Below are 17628 nucleotides of genomic sequence, written 5' to 3'. Positions count from 1 at the left end.
TTATACGATGCCAAGTTATATGACCGCATGACGTAGAAACATGTTTCATCACTTTGTATACCGCAGTGTTACTAGTTTCATATGCCAATGGAAAGTAAAGATAAAAAGTACATGCATATCATTGAGTCATGTTAGGTACTCATAGGCATATTATTGTTGTCTCCGATATAATATGGCTTTTCATATTGCTATCAAGAGACTCTTCTTATGTATCATACTGTCAAGCCCAACGTGGATGATCAACGCTCATGATGCTACCGCCTCTATGTAGAACCCTTGGCAATGCTTCTCTCAGTCGCTTCTAGGGCGCTAACCACGCCAACAATCCATTCTTGCTGCGTTTTATTGTCATACTTTGGGTATGGTCGCCGACAATGGCAGCTTTCTTCGGGATAACCACGCAGCCTTGCTACTACCCATTTTGTGCCGTTGATACCACCCTTGGCAAAGCCCCATTCCATCTTTGCGAGCTCCAACTGCAGTGCCGTAGCCTCTTTCACCTTGCCTGCCACAAACAGATCGTAGATTCGTATACATGTCTTTGAAGTTTGAGAAATCGTTGTGTCAGCAATGCTCACTGCTTGATGGCAAAACATCGTTGCATCAAACTCACCTTGGGATATAGATTTGCTATTCCAGTGATGGCGCCTGTACTGCCGACAGATAGTGCTGGAACGAGCCAATCACTTTGACCAGCAAGAGCACTGAATTGGTCGGGGCTGTATGTAGCAGCAATGCGAGACACTTTGGCGATTCCACCGCATGTCAGCTTTACACCAACGATATTACTATGCTTGGCTAGTCGATCCAGCATCTCGGAGTCGACATCGAGTCCGGCGACAACATTGGGAAAGTTGTATATCACGATGGGAAGCGGACTCGAATCAGCTGCCTACACATTGTGAGTCAGTATTGGCTTCGCAACTCGGAATAAAGTGAACGGTTGTCATACCTCTTCAAAGAATGCAACAATGCTGTCTTTATTCATCGCAAAATGGAAATAGCTGGGTACAAGTACCAAGACAAAATCGGCACCAGCTTCTTTTGCCGCCTTCGTTTCTGCAATGACATCTCGTGTGCACTGTCCGGAACATCCTACAGTAATCGTGATGTCTGGTCTTCCAGCCTGAGTCGCAATGCGACGCGTCATTGTGATAAGTTTGATCTTTTCATCCTGAGTCAATGTCACAGCTTCACCATTAGTTCCAGCAATGACGACTAGATTAAATTCTCGTTAGCTACTGTTGCTGTGTTACCAGGAAAAATGCAAAAGTGCTAACCGCCATGAAGACCAGAAGTGATGACAAAGTTCAAGTGTCTTTCTTGTAAATCCCAGTCTATTTCTTGAGAGTCGTCGCTGCCGAACCAGGTTAAACTAGGCACATGAATACCGGGCGGAAACGACCTGACTGCTTGCAAAGAGCCCATTGCTGCTGATAGAAGGAAGAGATCGAAAGCTTCTGGTGCTGTCTTTCAATGGTGTGTTGTCTCAAAGAATGTGAGGCGGCAAGATTTCTCGGAGAAGGTTGTTAATGCTCAGGATACCGTTCAGAGTCTTATATATCACTCCGTGGAATAGATAATGATAAGACTGAGAAACCTGGTGAAGCCTGTATCGGACTTCCTAGAAATTGCATTAGACCCCGGATGGGGTAGCTAGACGCGAGAAAGTCTCCCCGCGTCTAGATGACTGATTATATCACCTTACTTGTGCTTCAATCGAGGCGATGGGCGTGGGGTTGTGTTGCCGACGACTCATTATTCCCGACATTGCCGACCCGAGCGGACACCACCATCGCCTCTGCCACTCTATGCTTGGTTGATCACAAGATTGCAAAACAGGAATTAAAAACTGCATGCATCACGGATCGGATATCCGCACGGGACTTTGACGCTTCTTGGCGAGCTTGAACTTCTTCGAGGACTTGCGCCGTGATTCTTGCATTCCCCGCGACGCCCTCCATGCTCACAATCTGAGCTCGAATCCACGCTTTTTCATCTTGATCCTGCTCTTCTACGCCCAGCATTAAGAGAGGCCAGAGCATATTTACCGGGAGCGAGTCGTCAGGAGCGAGATCAGACGAGATTTGGTGCGCCAGCTTGCGAATTTGACCAAGGGCATCAGCTGCTTCCTTGGTCAACGGCAGGTGTTTGTAAGCGACGCGATGAAGATGGACTTTGCTGGCGTAGTAGTTGGACAAGTACGTGCGAAAAGCTCTGGTGATGGTAAAAGCCAGGTGCGCCGAGATATGAGGCTCCGACAGCTTTCCCGCGACGGCATAGTCCATGAGTGGTGGGCGCTGATCGTACAATGAGCGGAGGTCGGCCGCAATGGAAGCGCCAATGTTCATGACTTCGATCTCGTCTTCGACAGTTCCTCTTGATCGATGCCAGGGATCAATCTTTGAGATGCGCCCCATGAAGCTTTGTACCTTTTGGAAAAAGACGATGCCGGGCTGGTAGAGGACTTGGAACAAGACGTCCTCGATGTCATCACTGGAAGCATCTTGGCTTCTCGCAATTTCATCTGTCTCAGCATCGAAGCTCGCAGGAGAGGCATCTACGAGTTCAATTTCGTCATCTCGTGACAGAAATAGTCCCTCGCCACCGGCTGACACTGCTCTGGCATCCAACAACCGGATCCAAAGAAGGACTTGCTTTTCAACATGGGAGAATGAGGCTTTATTCCCCTTCTGGAATATTGTGTATGCCTGTTTGAGATAACGATGCGCCGTGTCGAGTTTGCTTTCTATAATCCCAACGTAGCTCAAAAAGAATAAAGCGGCAAGGAGGCATTCACGTGCGAGGCTATGCTCATTGAATGAATCTGGATCTTGGGCTTCGACTTCCATGGTAGCTTCTTCGTAGTGGTTTTGGTCGGCAAAGGCCCAGGACATATTGCTGCGACAGAGAAGGGTATTTGAGAATGCCAAGATGGCACAACGTAGGACGCGAGAGCTTTTCGACATTGTGACAAGGCCTTGACGGATTGAGAACCACTTCCTCTGAGATTCAACTCCGGCAAGGATAGGCGGGGTGGCGGACTTGGCGAAGAACTCCATTAGCCTCTCGCTTGTAGCAGATGCACTCTGATCCAAATTCTGGTCTCCATTTTCTTGAATGGTCGCAATATCAGAATATGAATTCATGATCAGAGGATCCATATGCCTGCCTATATATGCAGTAGGCTCCTATTGAAAGCGTGAGTATCAGAAGTCGCCGTCAATTATATGTAGAAAGAATAGATGCATGAGTATTAGCAAATTGGATGAACGGTACTTACTATGGCATTCGTGCTAATCGCAATTGCGGTTGCCATATCTGGGCTTTCCTGTTGCCAAAGACTGCTGCCGGGATCCCACATAAAGCTAGCATAGTCAAACACTTCATCCATAGCCTGCAGCGTTCTTAAACCAGACGTAGTTGGTGATCTATCAGTAGACGGAGATAGAGTCAGTTGGTTACTGGATGTACCGCTTTCGCCATTTGCATCTTGTCGTTGCTTTGACAACGCAGGGGCGTGATGTGGTCGCCATTTGCACTCCAAGTTCAGTCGCTCGCAATGAGAGCATCTTGGCCGTTGCTCATCGCACTTTACTTTGCGACGCCTGTGTATTCATTACTTGTCAGTAAATTGCCCTGAAGTACTCTGTATAGTTGTAATATGAGTGGAAGGAAGCCTCACTTGCAAGTCAAACACCCGCACCGTGACCTGTTATAGCGCCTCGCTGGCCCAGCGCGTTGTGGAGAGATCGCGTTCATGATGCCATCATATGTAGGAAGCCGCAGCGTTCTATCGGGATGATCCGACTAAGTATGTGTATCCACAGTTACGCATACAAAAGACGTTTAAATAATTTGTCCTTTCAAGTCATAGGAAGGAAGCGTGCCCTTGATGAGGCGATACAGCCTAATGTGGTAGCTGAAGGAAGAGTTGGAGAAATCATGCACCCCAGAGTGAGTTCTTGGGCAAATGAGGTTAGCGTGTCAAGCCGGCGAACTAAGGGTCTTTGATGCTATTGAGACTCCGTCATGTGACGCGAATAACAGATGCTCCGTGGCCTGTACATATTTGGATCGTTAATTCTGGAATCGAATAATAAGAAGTTTCACAAAGTGTTTGCGTAAGTGTATAGAGGCGAAATGCGTAAATATTGGTCAACTATTTGACTACCTGTGGCCACCTGTAGCCATCAGATTCACAGAGTCTCTGCATTCAGGCACGTGGCTGTAAGTATCCTTAAGCATTGCCTTTTTGGTGTACACAGCATTACTCCGGCTGCAACTGCAGTGGCCTAGTATGACTGTCTTGCATTACTGGGAAAAAGCATTGCCAGTACCAGACGCTACTTGGACCGGATACACGAGGGACTAAACGCCCGGATACAAGCCGGATACGCTAAAAGAAGAGACTGTATCTCCGGGAAGCTGCAAAGACAGTACGTACAAGACAGAATTACTGTACAACTCTGCCAATTGTTCTACCCATTTAAACAGGCTATTCTTCCTGATGGGCTGCTCATTATTATCCACGAATGGACACTGTGTTTTGAGGCAAAGATCTGGCTAGCTGTAAGCACTTATTCATGTAATCTAACAAATGTGCTTCTGAGCTGCGATGGCATCTCGTTCAATTCAAGCTTCGACAATATTTCACCATATCTAACAATCGAAGCTTAAATGGATCTTTAAAGTTATGATCTGATAATAGCTATAATAATTCTAATCATAATTGAACCCCGCTGCGTCTTGTGAAAACACTGTGCATCAGTCTACATGGTATGCAACTATATTTGTTTTTGCTTTCCATTAATCTCTCGTTGGGAAATTCAAATAATCCGTCGTGCAATTCGAATCGTTGCATGTCTCGACTCAATCGCTAGTCTCGGCTCTTATTCATCATTCTCCGGAACCGCCGCGGCATTAATAATTGGCGGTTTGGTCAACTCATTCTTGCCCCGCCACCTGATTACCCGATTAGGAAACCTGTGATGCTGTAAGGCCGTCGTTTCAGGCATTCAATCCAAGAGCAAAGTTGTATTTAAGTCGCGACAATTCTGGCTTTCCGAGAAAAAGATTTCTCTCTCAGATTCATCAGCATTTCTAACAATCATCAACAACTATCCATTTTTACAATTGAATTGAAGATCCCGCATTAAAAAAAGGTCAATTCACTTCTTCTACACTACCTTTTTACCTTGTCGCTGCCTGAATTCTCGATTTCAAGGCATCGCTGCCGTATTTGCTGTGAGTGTCCGCTTACGTCATCGCTCCGAACCCATCTCTAACATGGTCAACCACCAACACCCCAGACATATATATCTTATATACTGTAACACTTTATCTTAAATAACATTTTATCTGTTATTACATACCTTCATCACAATGTCGGCAACTCAAATTCAACAGAACGGCTGGACCTCCATGCCATTGGACCCAAGCAAGCTCTTCAACGGCGAGCCATTCAAGAATGTCCCAGGACCGCTTCTTGTCGCCGACATCAAATTCCCCAGTGATGATCCTATCGTCGCTAAAGCCCAAAGCTATGCCAAAGAAAAGCTACCTATCGAGACTTTCAATCACAGCATGAGAGTATTCTATTTCGGTATGAAAGCTCGAATATCCAATAAGTATGTCTGCATAACTAACATACCTTTACATAGCCAGCGCCATTGTTAAACAACAATTCCCCGAGCATGCCGACACATTCTCTCCTTCGACTCTTGCTCTAGTCTCCCTCTTACATGACATTGGTACTGCTGAGGAAAACCTGGCTGCCACCAACATGTCATTTGAGTTTTATGGAGGATTCAAGGCCCTCAACCTCCTTTTAGAGCTTGGAGCCTCCAAAGACCAAGCCGAGGCTATTGCTGAGACTATTATCCGTCACCAGGATCTTGGCACAGTTGGCAACATCACGTTCCTGGGCCAAGTTATCCAGCTAGCCACTATTTACGACAACGCTAGCAACCACCCATATGTCAAGAACATTACGCAAATCATCCACAGCGACACTCTCAAGGATGTCATCAAGGCCTACCATCGCACGGGGTGGCTTGGATGCTTTGCGAAAACAATTGATCGAGAGGAGGAGCTCAAGCCGTGGTGCCATAGCACTCATATTCCTGACTTCTCCAAGGTAATTCTCAACAACACCTTTATGCAACAATATGAGTAAGAGCCAGATGTCTTTTCTTTTACGGCGATATAGTCCTACACAAGCCATGTGTCATTGGAATTCAAGAGACGGAGGACCTAAGTGTGAGATGTTTCAATTCTACACACTCCTTGTGATATAAAATTTACATGAGAAATTCTTAACCTGTTTGGGGTAAACGCCCTCTTTCACTCACTCAGTCATAGATACTAAGAATACAAAGAGCACATCATGCAGCTTGATGCCGCGGCTACTTGAACTATTTCTTTTGCCAATTGACATGTGCTATTAGGTTTTGTAGTTAGTCAAAGCTGTTTTGCTTCATCCACGCTAATATTAGTGAATAACAACAGTCAATAATGGCAGGCTATAGCGACAAGATTGAGAAGGTGGAGATTGAATCTGAATGAGCTTTATAAGTTCGTGAATAATTATATACAGCCGGAAATTTTTCTAGGTAATAACCTCTCATTCTGCAATTTGCGCCGGTTTTCCATCCCATGCTCGCTTCAACAGCTCTCTTACTGCGTCCTTCTCAATCGTTCTAGGACTCCAAAATGGCTTCTGTAGCAGTGTTTCGACTGCCAAATCAATACCTTCTTCTTTCATTCCAAGATCCTTGAGGCTATAAGTAATCCCCAGTTTAGATAACAGTTTGTTCAGACCATTGACAGCATTCCCATCACTATCCGGGATAATTTCTGCCAACTCCTTCATAACTCCGGGGATACTTGGGGCTAGATATGCGAGCGCACGAGGCAAAATAATGGCGTGCGTTTCAGCGTGAGGCAGATTAAAGGTGCCTCCAAGGACATGACAGAGCTTGTGATGCAATGATACACTGGCCCCGGCAAGACATTTGCCGCAAAGCCAAGCACCAAGCAGAGCATCTGAACGAGCGGCCATATCATTGGGATTTTGCATTATTTGGGGCAGCGATGTAGACAAGGTCTGTATGCCTTTGATGGCGAACGTGCTAGTAATCGGGTTGGCGTCTAGAGCATATAAGGCCTCCACTATATGTTGTACTTGTGTTAGAGATTGCAGGTGTAGCTTGTTGATGTCCACATACCAGCGTGGGCCATAGCATTGAGGCCACTCGTTGCACTTATGTTTGTTGGTAGTGTCAATGTCAACTTCACATCATAGATGACTACTGCGGGTATCGCTTTGCGATCAACGTGAGTAACTTTTACCCTATTCTCCGTCTGGCCCACAATCGGCGTCATTTCACTGCCTGCGTATGTCGTCGGAATGCAGATATGAGGCAACCCCGTCCGAACAAACAATGCTTTACCAAGGCCGACAGCACTGCCACCGCCAATTGACACAAAACAGTCGGCATCCACATGCGTGGAGTACTCCAAAGCCTCTTCAGTGACCTCTTTGGGCGTGTGCATAGTGACTCGGGTGAATGAGCCAGCAATCTGGCCGCTCAAAAGTTTGGCGACATCGTCAACATAGAATGCCTTGCTGGGCGTTGTGAGGATGAGTGGTTTGGTACAGCCAAGTTTGGAGAGTTCGGAGGGGAGTTTGGAAAGGCTGTCTTCTCCAAAGAGGACTCTTTGGTTACTTTCATTGTACTCGTAAGAAACCATTTTTGGGGTGGCTTAGGAAGTGCTTAATATAACGGTCAGTATGAATAATAAGTGCACTTAGTCTTGACGACAGCTAATTGTCGACGGCAGGGAAAGGCATCTGCATATATATGTGTATGTGCCCAGATGGCGATATGTCAGCTTAAAGCCAAAACGTAAATCTTTGGGGCTCAATGCTTTAGCGCATGTCTCTTTTGCGGGTGACCAAGCTATGACACAGGTTAAACGTTGATGCATTCAAGCATTTCGTTGTCATGAATCAGCACTTAGTAAGGTTTGATTCCGGTCCACCGAGCTCATTCATTATAAGAAAGAAAACTCAGCGTTTCATTCACAGCGTGATTAAATAGCCTCCTATCGCTGCAACATTCATTGAGGCCGAGGAAAATTGTACACCAAGTATCTAGTTTGCATGTTATTGTGATCTTAAAACAAATAAAATCCCCCGAAATGAAATGGCCAGCTACAGGGTAGCGAATAGGATCAAATGCGTTCCATTTCCAGAGCAAAATGTGGTCACGTGCCGGACATTGGCCGTGAGCCATCTGTCCGCCTGCCCGAACTCAGCATTACTTCATGTTCTTATGGCTCTCAATAATTCACCAAAATCGAGGGATATTGTCGTGATTCTAAAGACTTCAAAAGACGGCTCTCCAGGCAACGGGGCGTGTGCCAGGTCGAGTTGCCCAATGCCTGCAAATGTCTTCACAAGTCACTCCCACCGTTCCCACGGCCCGAGCTGAGCCACAAGGCGAACCAACCAAACAGCCAAGGCGAAGGGCCTGCAATGAGTGCAAGCAGCAAAAAGTACGAGATTTGTTGACGATTCTTATCTTCTTGATTATTCCATATATCAACAGCGAACTTACAGCCTTTGCAGCTTCGATGTGATTTGGTGGCCGGCGACAGCGCCCCAAGTACGTGTTCTCGGTGCCAGAGACTGAGTCTTGCATGCAAAGTAGACACCGATTTCCGAAGGACACGGAAGAGAAGGCAAGTATTTCAAAATGAGAAATGTCTAGTTTTCTGAGGAAAAGAGAGTCGTCTAACATATATCTCATTCATATCTAGGAAATCCTTTGAGCTGGAGAATGAAGTCAGAGAACTTAGACGTCAATTAGCCACTCACGAAACTACCAATGCTGCACTTGAATGGCCAATCCTAACTCCAGCAGCCCCTTGTTAGTATATCCAGCTCTTTTCACGGATACATCACTGTTTATTGCTGGTCAGCCATGAGAGACTAACATCATATCCTGGTTGATGCGTCTTAGCCGAGGCGCGCATTAGTGAGGCAGCTGTATCATCGGTATCCGGGGCGTCTGGCGTATCACCAGATCCAAAAGAGAGCTCTCGTGTCCCGGGACTGACTACACAACCTGTTATCGACCAACCCCAGGCACCGCGGAGATCGATCATTACCATTCCAAGGGCCAGGAGACTGGGCAATGTTGAACTGTCTGTCGGAGAGATTGACGAGCTGTATCTCATGTGAGGAAGAAAGGCTGGCGGCTTTTGGCTAAGAACAAACTGACATTATGTGCAGTTATATACTTCACTACCACCCATATCTACCGTTTTTGGACCCAAGCACCTCGCTTCATGAATACTACGAGTCATCTGAGCTGCTTTTTTGGTCCGTCATTTCTGTCGCCGCCCGAAGACTACAAAGCCATCCCACACTACTGCCTAAGCTCGCGAGAAGCGTTACCGACTATCTGTGGAAAACCCTTCGTTCTATTCCATATTCACTCCGAGCAGTGCAAAGCCTGGTGATTCTTTGTACATGGCCTTTTCCGACAAGCAGCAGCACTGCAGATCCAACGTATATGCTGGCGGGCATGATGGTGCAGATTGGAACGCAAATGGGATTACATCGCGCCCTCAACGCAGAGGACTTTGTCAAGGTTCCTCTGCATCTCAGCGTGTATGAGTACTCCGAATGGGTCAAGACATGGGAAGCTTGCAATATTGTCGCACAAAGGTGAAATCACATTTCTCCAAACTTCATTTTTGTCACTACATATCTAATGCTCTCATAGCGTAAGTGTCGGATGCGGCCTGCCAGCTACGATACAAATGCACGATTGGTCCCTCACGGTTGCACCCGAGTCAACAATGTCATTACCTCACGATATTGCTCTGAGATGGCATCTTCGCATCGAGCAGTTTCGATATAGAGTGTCTCAAGCACTGACATCCAATGCTCTCGACCCTGCCGGATTCATGTCAGCTCGTGAGCGGCTATCACTATACCGACTTCTCAACGCGTCCCTCGTGGACCTGGAGCGCGAGGCAATAAATATGACGCGTAATGGATTTGCCCCTCTCAAGCCCGCCAATTATGCTAATGACTGCGCAGCCATAACTCGTTACTATCTCGCCGCCGCCCGCCTTCATCTCCACTCATTCTACCTCTTTGACGAACCTAGTGTCGATGGATACTCCGATCGCATCGTTGTATTATACCAAACTGCCTATTCACTGATAGAGCAGTGCCTCGAGATGGACAACCAGGAAAGTGGATTCTTCCATTACTGCCCATTCTTCTGTTACCAGGTGTTTGTCTCTGCGGCCTTTATCATTCTCAAGGTGATGATGAATGGGTATTTCGAAAAGCTACTGGATATTGAAGCTGGAAAAAGACTGCTTGATGCCGCCATATCGTCACTGCGAAAGATGTCGGTTGCGAATAACGATCTCCCGGGCCGTCTCAGCGACGTCATTGGTTTCTTTTGTACTCTGCCGGATCCTCGAGTCATTAGCGGTGACTCCGTTGACGCTTTGCGCCTGCGTGTTCGAATTCGCCTTAGCATGAGCATCGTTTACGACTCGCTTTGGGAATGGCGAAAACATTTCCAATCTGACGGTGGCGATAATGAAAACTCTGAAGAAACACAAGATAAGTTGATGATTCCGGATTACGCCCGTCCTCGCTAACATTGAATGCACAGCCGCTATTCAGCTCTGAAGACATGCAAGACGCCATGATGTTCGATCATTTGAGTAGTCTTGCAGATGGATTTAACTTGGGATGGCAGGGATGATACTTCTAATGCATCGCAGATACAAAATTCACCGATGAGGTCGAGCGTGTGCCGTAGTAAAAACGTGGTAATCGTCATGATGCTCATACCCGCTTCTATTTTCCGCATTATCTATGGACACAAAAATTTCTCAAATATCAACTAGAATTACACCTTTTCGTACAGCTGCCCTCCAGCTGCAACATCTACCGCAGTCGCCTCCTTCAAGCCTACAACTGTGAACAGCTTCTTGGGGGTAAAAGTCGGATCAATGTCAGTGACGCCAGTCTCCTTGATTCGCAAGTATGTGCTGCGTATGGCTTCATACGCTGGGGCAAGGGCCGCAAAGGGATAGATGATGATTCTGAAGCCGAGCTCCCTTGCTTCGGCCACTGTCCAGGATGGTGTAGCTCCGTTCTCAACCATGTTCAAGAGAACTGGGGTTGGTGCAAGCGAACGGCACACCTCTCGCGCTTCTTCCTTGGTGGTCACGCCCTCAAGGAATGCAACATCAGCACCAGCAGCGGCTGCAGCCTTCAGCCTACGGATCGCCTCTTCGAAGCCATGTGTCTGAAGAGCATCTGTTCGGGCAATGATGACAATGTCAGACGCCAACTTGTCCCGGGCGGCAGCGGCAGCACTGATGCGCTGCTGAAAGACGTCAACGCTAACGACTTCTTTGCCCCCAAGGTGTCCACAGCGCTTGGTCTGAATCTGATCCTCAATGTGCAGACCCGCGACACCGCTGCGGTGGTATTGCGCCACCGTGCGAGCAACCATGTTGGGTCCGCCATAACCCGTGTCAGCGTCAGCAATCAGAGGGATGCGGGGGTTGAGATTCGCAATCATCTCAGCATGCTCTCTCATGTCATTGAGTGAGGCAAAGCCCAAGTCTGGCTGTCCAAGCTTTGAAGCACATGTTCCGGCGCCCGTCTAGGTGCAATATTAGCATCATGGGAGGCTCAAATCATGTCGATAGTGGAGAGCAGCTGGGGGGATGCTTACCATGTAGAGACCATCAAATCCAACTTCCAGAGCAATTCTGGCACTGAAACCATCATAGACACCTGGCATGACGATTAACTCATCGCTTTCTGTGAGCATCTTTCGGAGCCGAGTTGCTGCGGGAGTGGGGGTGGCGGCATGTCCATTGTGCCCGTTTGCATTTCCGTTTGTGTAAGTCATTTTGGCGAAGTTGGCGAAAGCGAGCTATTGAATGGAAAGAGAAGAAAAAGCTGTTTATGAGAATTACTGTGAGAACTTTTTGATCCAAATCTGAAAGTTTTTATCCAGTTTTATATATCTCCAGAGTCTGAGTGATCATCAGATTTACAGTTCATCATTGAGGAGACGATCGCTCGCCGGACGGAGGGCCGACCGGCGTTTCCTCTCCGATCGGCCAGCTTGCGATGCCGATCGGCGACTCTGTTGCTGAGCGCCAGACAATAGCTCGCCCCCTATTTCCTCACCAGCACTCTACCCCAGGTTTTCCTTGATTTTAGGTCCGACAAAGTTTAATCACTGGGGTAATATCTGGGGTCCCCGCGTCCGTTGGTCTGCCGGTCCGGGTTACACTCTGCACTGTTGCTCTTCATCTTGTGCGTGTAAGCCTGAAAGTATATATTTCCACGATGCATCGACTGCTTTTCTTTCAATCCTGATGTGTTCTCTTGGTTCTGGCCTCTCTCTTACAGGCACCATTCATGCTGTCAATGCAAATACTTTGAACATACTTCACTCAACGGTCGTTCCAGAGACTTCACCATGAGCTCAGACACAGTCTCCAAGAGTGATGTGGCTGCTACTCCGGTGAAGGAGAACGCATCCGGTCACGAGCACCTGGAAACAATGCCTGATATCAGCACTGAGAAGGGCGGGCTTGCCCAAGAGGAATTACTTGAGACACCGGAATGGCGGGCTCGCGAAAAAAGATTGGTCCGTAAACTTGATATGACCCTGCTGCCGGTAGTATGGATCTTATACTTGTTTAACTACTTGGATCGAAACAACATCTCGTATGACACCTTTGGAGATTGAACTTGTGGAATTACATGCTGACTTAGAACCTTAGTCAAGCTAGATTGAACACCTTTGAGAGGGACCTCGGATTAACCGGCGACGATTTCAATACAGCTGTATCCATCTTGAATGTTGGGTCAGTCTATACTCTGAGCATTTGCCTCTTTGGCCACCAGTGTCTAACGAAAAGATAGATATATGCTTGCCCAGCTGCCATCCAACATGCTCATCACTCGCATCAGGCCCAGCATTTACTTGCCTGCCTGTGTCGCAATTTGGTCATGCGTGTCAGCCGCCACAGCAGCCGCAACAAGCTATGGAGGCCTTGTTGCGGTTCGCTTCTTTCTAGGAATTGTGGAAGCTCCCTTCTTCCCAGGCGTGAGTTCCAACTGACTCTGTTTAAAAAAACAATGAAGATGCTGACGTCTGCTTTATAAAAGGCCTTCTATCTCTTGTCCTGCTGGTACACAAGAAAAGAGCTAGCCCTACGCACTGCCGTCTTGTATTCTGGCCTTGTTCTCGCAACCGCGTTCTCAGGCTTGATTGCAGCCGGTGTATTCTCCGGCCTTGATGGAGCCAGAAACATCGCAGGCTGGCAGTGGCTCTTCATCATTGACGGCTCAGGCAGCTTCTTTGCGGCCTTGGTCGCCTTCTTTCTTCTTCCAGATTACATCGAATCCAAGACTGGTAGTGGCAGGTGGCTCTTTACAGAGGAGGAACGAGAGCTAGCCGCGAAGAGAATGGCTCTTGATCGTGTGTCGCTCCCCGAAGCAGACCGATCTGTTTGGTACGGCGTGCGTCTAGCACTTAGGGATTACCGAACTTGGATATTTGTAAGTTGCTCCATACCGCACATTTATTGTCCGTGGCTCACATCTTGTGCTTCCAGACACTCCTCCTTTGCTCCAACCATACTGCCTACGGATTCAACTACTTCTTCCCTACCATCGTAAGCGGCTTCCACATCGGCTCACAGACCATCACACTTGTCCTCACGGCACCCCCATACCTCTTTGGCGCTGCGGTCTCCTTTGCAGTCGCCTACTCAAGTGACCGTCACAACGAACGAAGCTATCACATCTCGATACCGATGGCCGTTGCAGCTGTAGGTTTCATCATCTCCACAGCAACGCTAAACATTGGAGCTCGCTACTTTGCGTCTTTCCTCTATTGCTCCGGCGCCTTTGCGGCCAATGCCATGGTATACTCGTGGGCTGCGAGTACGCTTAATCAGACGCCTGAAAAGCGAGCTGCTGCGACGGCTATTATTAACTTGCTTGCTCAGCTGGGTAATATTTGGAGTCCATACTTTTTCCGACCACAAGATGAACCTCGGTATGCGCTCGCCATGATACTGATGATGGTGTTTTCTTTTATTAGTATTGGGTGCTCTTCATTGCTGAAGATCTTGCTCCGGAGGGAGAATGTTAAGCTACAAAGGGAGGCAGATATCTCTGGACAGAGGGTCACACTGTATACCTTGTAATTTCACCTTGGAGATATGATTCATAGGGTTTATGATATATTATGCATTCTTTTTACTCTAGCCCCAAGTTGTTGATGTCTATCCTAGTATACAAGAAACCTTCGAAAAGGGCGACCGTATGTAGCTAACCCCCCAGCGACTGCTTCCAACGTATCTGATTCTTCAAACATGCGCCATCTTCTAAATTCCAAGCTTAACACTCCTCCACTTTTCTCTTGTCTTTGTTTAAAGCATTTCACAAGGCGTTTGATCTCCTCAGTTGCCCATAAAGTATCGCAGTAGCTGGTAGTAGCTGGTAGTAGCTGGTAGTATCTGGGTGTTAAAGAGGTAGCTCAGAGTACACTTATATATAAAATTCTACATACTAGTTAGCAACGCTGGGGGCGGCACGGGTCAGCCTTCGCCGGAACCATTACCACAGCTATCTTGCCTTGTGCCATAAAAGATTGCACCGTTGCCATATTGCGCAAAAGACTTGGTCTATTTTTCGGGCCTAACTTTATGACAGCTGACGAATTTGAGAAGGTGAACCCTGTCTGATGCTATGAAAGTGGGAAAAGCTGGCTACAAACAAGAGCAAACAAGAGCAAACAGAGATGTAGGCTTGACTAAAGACGGGTCAGATAGATCCATGTGACAACTCAACGGTTTACATACGGCTAAGCTAGGCGGTGTAAGCTCATGTAGAAACTAATTACAGATTCCAAGCATCGCCGACGTTTCCAACCCGAGCTACGCTGCCATTTCCAGCTGAGTGGCCAAATGTATCTCAGCTGATGTGCTTCAAACTCCTCGTAGGGTACAATCTCGTTCTCTTCATCCGACATGGATTCAAACTCTGAAACTCCCTCTATGTAAAACTCCAGGGTTGGTCTATGATGCAAATCCAGGAGCGAATAAAATGACTCGAACAAATTGGGATCGAAGAGATGATATAGCGAATCGTCCCAGAGTTGAACCCATTCGTGATATCTTCGTCGTATGATATCATGGTTCCATGTCCAGGTGCCAATCTCAAAGCCCATATTCCCTGCCCCTTCAGCAGATCCAGGGTGTTTCTCTGAGAATGCGTCTTTTGGAGAGTTGTCCAAATGCCACCAAATGGTTTCAGGCAAATTTGCTGTCTACGACATTCCGACATCCATAATACGCTGAAAGCTTTCGGAGGTGGCGATGGTAAAGTTGAGATAACACTCAAATGCTTTTTGCCAAGAGCTATGATGAAACTCCTGAGAGGCCCATTTCACACGTATGTCTTTATGATTTTCGATTTGAGGCACAAACTCTTCTTCAGATTCTTTCATCTTTCCCTCTCGCATGAGCTGTTCGGTATAGGCCCACGCTGTAAGGAGTAAGGCATTGACACCATGATATACGATATGTCGTCGGCCGGCTGCAAACGTCGATGTGATGAATGAGGTACTCTTCAATTTAGGCTCCCTGTCGAATGTAACCTTTGCGTTCCTCCAAGCCCAATGCATACAAAACGGGGCCAAAATCATCTCGTAAAAATATAGGAAGGCATCCCGCCTCCCAAGTTGATCAAAATTATATATGAGCGGTCTGAGATCCCCACCACGTACCAGGCGAATCATGTCTTTTTGTGTCATCCCATAGATCCGGGGTCGATTTTCCCAGAACGGCTTATTTGGGCCACTGCCAGAATTTGCCCAAGGATCGCTGAAATGCAGATGCAGCGACCGTGAATTTTGGGCTTGAACAAGGTCCAGAGCCGCGCAAACGTCAAACAGCTTAGCGCGCAATATCAGGAAATTTGTTTGGTAGTAACCCTTCTTTGGAGCTTGGAAGTCGACGAATATTTCTTTTGGGCGTAGGTAACGGAGAGGTTGTGCAAGCATGTCATCCAGACTTCCAACCTTCCAAGATGTTCCTTGACCATGAAGCACTGAGACCGAGAACTTGAGCCAGGATTGGGGAGAGCAGTCGGGTTCCACAATGATAGTGAGTCTCTTGATGGCAATATATTTGTCACATGAACAGGGCTTATACGGCGAACATTGGCAACAAAGACCTATGCCAGGGATAAGGGATAGAATGTCGGATCGAATGAGTCGGGTTGTGCGAAGCAATTGAGTATAGCTGTCTGTTTCGCCAACTTTAGACCATATCTTCCACCTCAGCTCCAGGGGGAGTTGCTGAATATTATGGCATGGCTCCATGGTAGATGAATATGGGGAGGTTGATGAGTAGCTGGTCTTTAGTTTACTTGGTTTGTGTTCCAGAAGGCAGGTCGTCGACGCTGAAAAACAAGGCTTTTGTATGAGTAGTGTAGAAAGAGGAGATTACGGAAGACTAGAATGGGAAGGACAGCCCATTATATAGGACCTTCCTCTTAAAGTTCAGCACAAGAAAGTTTCGGTTTCCGACAAAAGTAAAAGATTACTTCCACGACTACTGGGTACTTATAAGTTTATTTGGTGGGACTGAAAATTTGTTTGCGTTTCCACGTACGCAAGAGATAAGAGAGCTCATTTACGATGGCGGTTGATCCTATCATTGTAAGTCTGAACTAAGTTTGGTATTGTATAGGATTAGCATGAGTCATTTTTGCCAGATATAGAAGGAAACTAGGTCTGTTATACTTCTAGGTACTAGGTAAGTTTAAGTTTCACAGAGAGAGCTTCTAGTATAGGCTGTACATCCTATACTTTGGAATCACCATGGGGATAGGACTATTGTGATGGATTACCTCTCTTCTGTTGAAATTCTTAGGAATCCTCCTCTATGTCTCTCTTTGTACATAACTATTGGTTATTTGTCTATCTTCAACTTGATAGCTCGGCTTGTGAATCATTCACTCAATAAAGATCAAGTCTTTGTGAAGGAGAAGTGGGAAGATCGGGAGAGTAGGATATATGGAAGTCAACATATTGTAAGAAAAGCATGGGCCTCACAGAATAGGAATCGGAGTCGGACTTTAAAGTGAGTGTGTATGTTCTAAGTTCTCTCTCTCCTGCACGAGAAATGGGTCTACCTTCCTTCCATCACGCCCCCTTCCACTCAGACGCTGTCCCAGCGTCTTAAGATCTCTGACGTTGGACCATTATTGCTCACCCAATCTGGCCTCAACTGGATCTGTGAAAACAAACGAATCAAAATCTTCTCTCCCCCGCAGGGGTTCCCGTAGTCATAAAAAATCCTCAACCCCTCCTGCACCAATCTTCCCGAAAAATAGGCCACCGTCCCTCGACTGGAAGTCAACATATTGTAAGACATGGAAGAGAAATATTGGGCTATTGCCTGATACTATAACTATTGGAGGCTACTATCTGATACTAGACCAACTGGAGGCTGATCTCTGATACTAGACCAACTAGAAGC

At 46.9% G+C, this 17628-nt stretch overlaps 7 protein-coding genes across 7 annotated transcripts; 3 read left to right on the top strand and 4 right to left on the bottom strand.

The window, feature by feature from the left end:
* Nucleotides 1-263: 263 nt before the first annotated feature.
* On the bottom strand, nucleotides 264-3762 carry V8C40DRAFT_273579 (uncharacterized protein; the record flags this gene model as incomplete). Its single annotated transcript, XM_083220503.1, has 7 exons — nucleotides 264-500; nucleotides 614-892; nucleotides 953-1218; nucleotides 1281-1409; nucleotides 1883-3191; nucleotides 3284-3608; nucleotides 3707-3762. 7 exons carry the CDS (start codon nucleotides 3760-3762, stop codon nucleotides 264-266), a joined length of 2601 nt encoding a protein of 866 aa, XP_083076583.1.
* Nucleotides 3763-5100: 1338 nt separating this feature from the next.
* Nucleotides 5101-6410, top strand: V8C40DRAFT_238109 (cyanamide hydratase; the record flags this gene model as incomplete). The annotated part of the gene is made up of 3 exons (XM_083214379.1): nucleotides 5101-5247; nucleotides 5313-5605; nucleotides 5664-6410. Coding segments are annotated over exons 2-3 (731 nt in total), but the record flags the coding sequence as incomplete, so codon positions are not given.
* A 155-nt stretch (nucleotides 6411-6565) lies between these two features.
* V8C40DRAFT_165098 (maleylacetate reductase) lies at nucleotides 6566-8122 on the bottom strand. The gene is made up of 3 exons (XM_083211524.1): nucleotides 8022-8122; nucleotides 7230-7964; nucleotides 6566-7173 (listed from the first exon to the last, which is right to left on the bottom strand). Exons 2-3 carry the CDS (start codon nucleotides 7753-7755, stop codon nucleotides 6626-6628), a joined length of 1074 nt encoding a protein of 357 aa, XP_083076581.1. The 5' UTR covers nucleotides 7756-7964; nucleotides 8022-8122; the 3' UTR covers nucleotides 6566-6625.
* Nucleotides 8123-8454: 332 nt separating this feature from the next.
* V8C40DRAFT_273576 (uncharacterized protein) lies at nucleotides 8455-10695 on the top strand (the record flags this gene model as incomplete). Its single annotated transcript, XM_083220502.1, has 7 exons — nucleotides 8455-8562; nucleotides 8636-8748; nucleotides 8827-8936; nucleotides 9030-9246; nucleotides 9302-9739; nucleotides 9798-10066; nucleotides 10118-10695. 7 exons carry the CDS (start codon nucleotides 8455-8457, stop codon nucleotides 10693-10695), a joined length of 1833 nt encoding a protein of 610 aa, XP_083076580.1.
* Nucleotides 10696-10949: 254 nt separating this feature from the next.
* On the bottom strand, nucleotides 10950-11885 carry V8C40DRAFT_273575 (Pyruvate/Phosphoenolpyruvate kinase-like domain-containing protein; the record flags this gene model as incomplete). The annotated part of the gene is made up of 2 exons (XM_083220501.1): nucleotides 10950-11714; nucleotides 11787-11885. The coding sequence occupies 2 exons, from the start codon at nucleotides 11883-11885 to the stop codon at nucleotides 10950-10952; spliced, it is 864 nt and encodes a 287-aa protein (XP_083076579.1).
* Nucleotides 11886-12629: 744 nt separating this feature from the next.
* Nucleotides 12630-14286, top strand: V8C40DRAFT_273574 (major facilitator superfamily domain-containing protein; the record flags this gene model as incomplete). The annotated part of the gene is made up of 5 exons (XM_083220500.1): nucleotides 12630-12796; nucleotides 12853-12936; nucleotides 12995-13178; nucleotides 13241-13633; nucleotides 13690-14286. 5 exons carry the CDS (start codon nucleotides 12630-12632, stop codon nucleotides 14284-14286), a joined length of 1425 nt encoding a protein of 474 aa, XP_083076578.1.
* A 659-nt stretch (nucleotides 14287-14945) lies between these two features.
* Nucleotides 14946-16466, bottom strand: V8C40DRAFT_273572 (uncharacterized protein; the record flags this gene model as incomplete). Its single annotated transcript, XM_083220499.1, has 2 exons — nucleotides 14946-15406; nucleotides 15437-16466. The coding sequence occupies 2 exons, from the start codon at nucleotides 16464-16466 to the stop codon at nucleotides 14946-14948; spliced, it is 1491 nt and encodes a 496-aa protein (XP_083076577.1).
* Nucleotides 16467-17628: the final 1162 nt, after the last annotated feature.

Source organism: Trichoderma camerunense, assembly GCF_050948025.1.
Source record: "Trichoderma camerunense strain CBS 138272 chromosome Unknown V8C40scaffold_4, whole genome shotgun sequence".
Taxonomy (NCBI): Eukaryota; Fungi; Ascomycota; class Sordariomycetes; order Hypocreales; family Hypocreaceae; genus Trichoderma; species Trichoderma camerunense.
The sequence above is the reverse complement of the archived record's forward strand: the minus strand, read 5'-3'. Positions and strand labels throughout refer to the sequence as shown.

Excerpts from the sequence above, each read along its gene's own strand:
- V8C40DRAFT_165098 (XM_083211524.1), bottom strand. The coding sequence starts at position 7,755 with ATGGTTTCTTACGAGTACAATGAAAGTAACCAAAGAGTCCTCTTTGGA. Across the intron at positions 7,174-7,229 it reads CAATGCTATGGCCCACGCTG|TGGAGGCCTTATATGCTCTA; the intron begins GTATGTGGACAT and ends TACAACATATAG.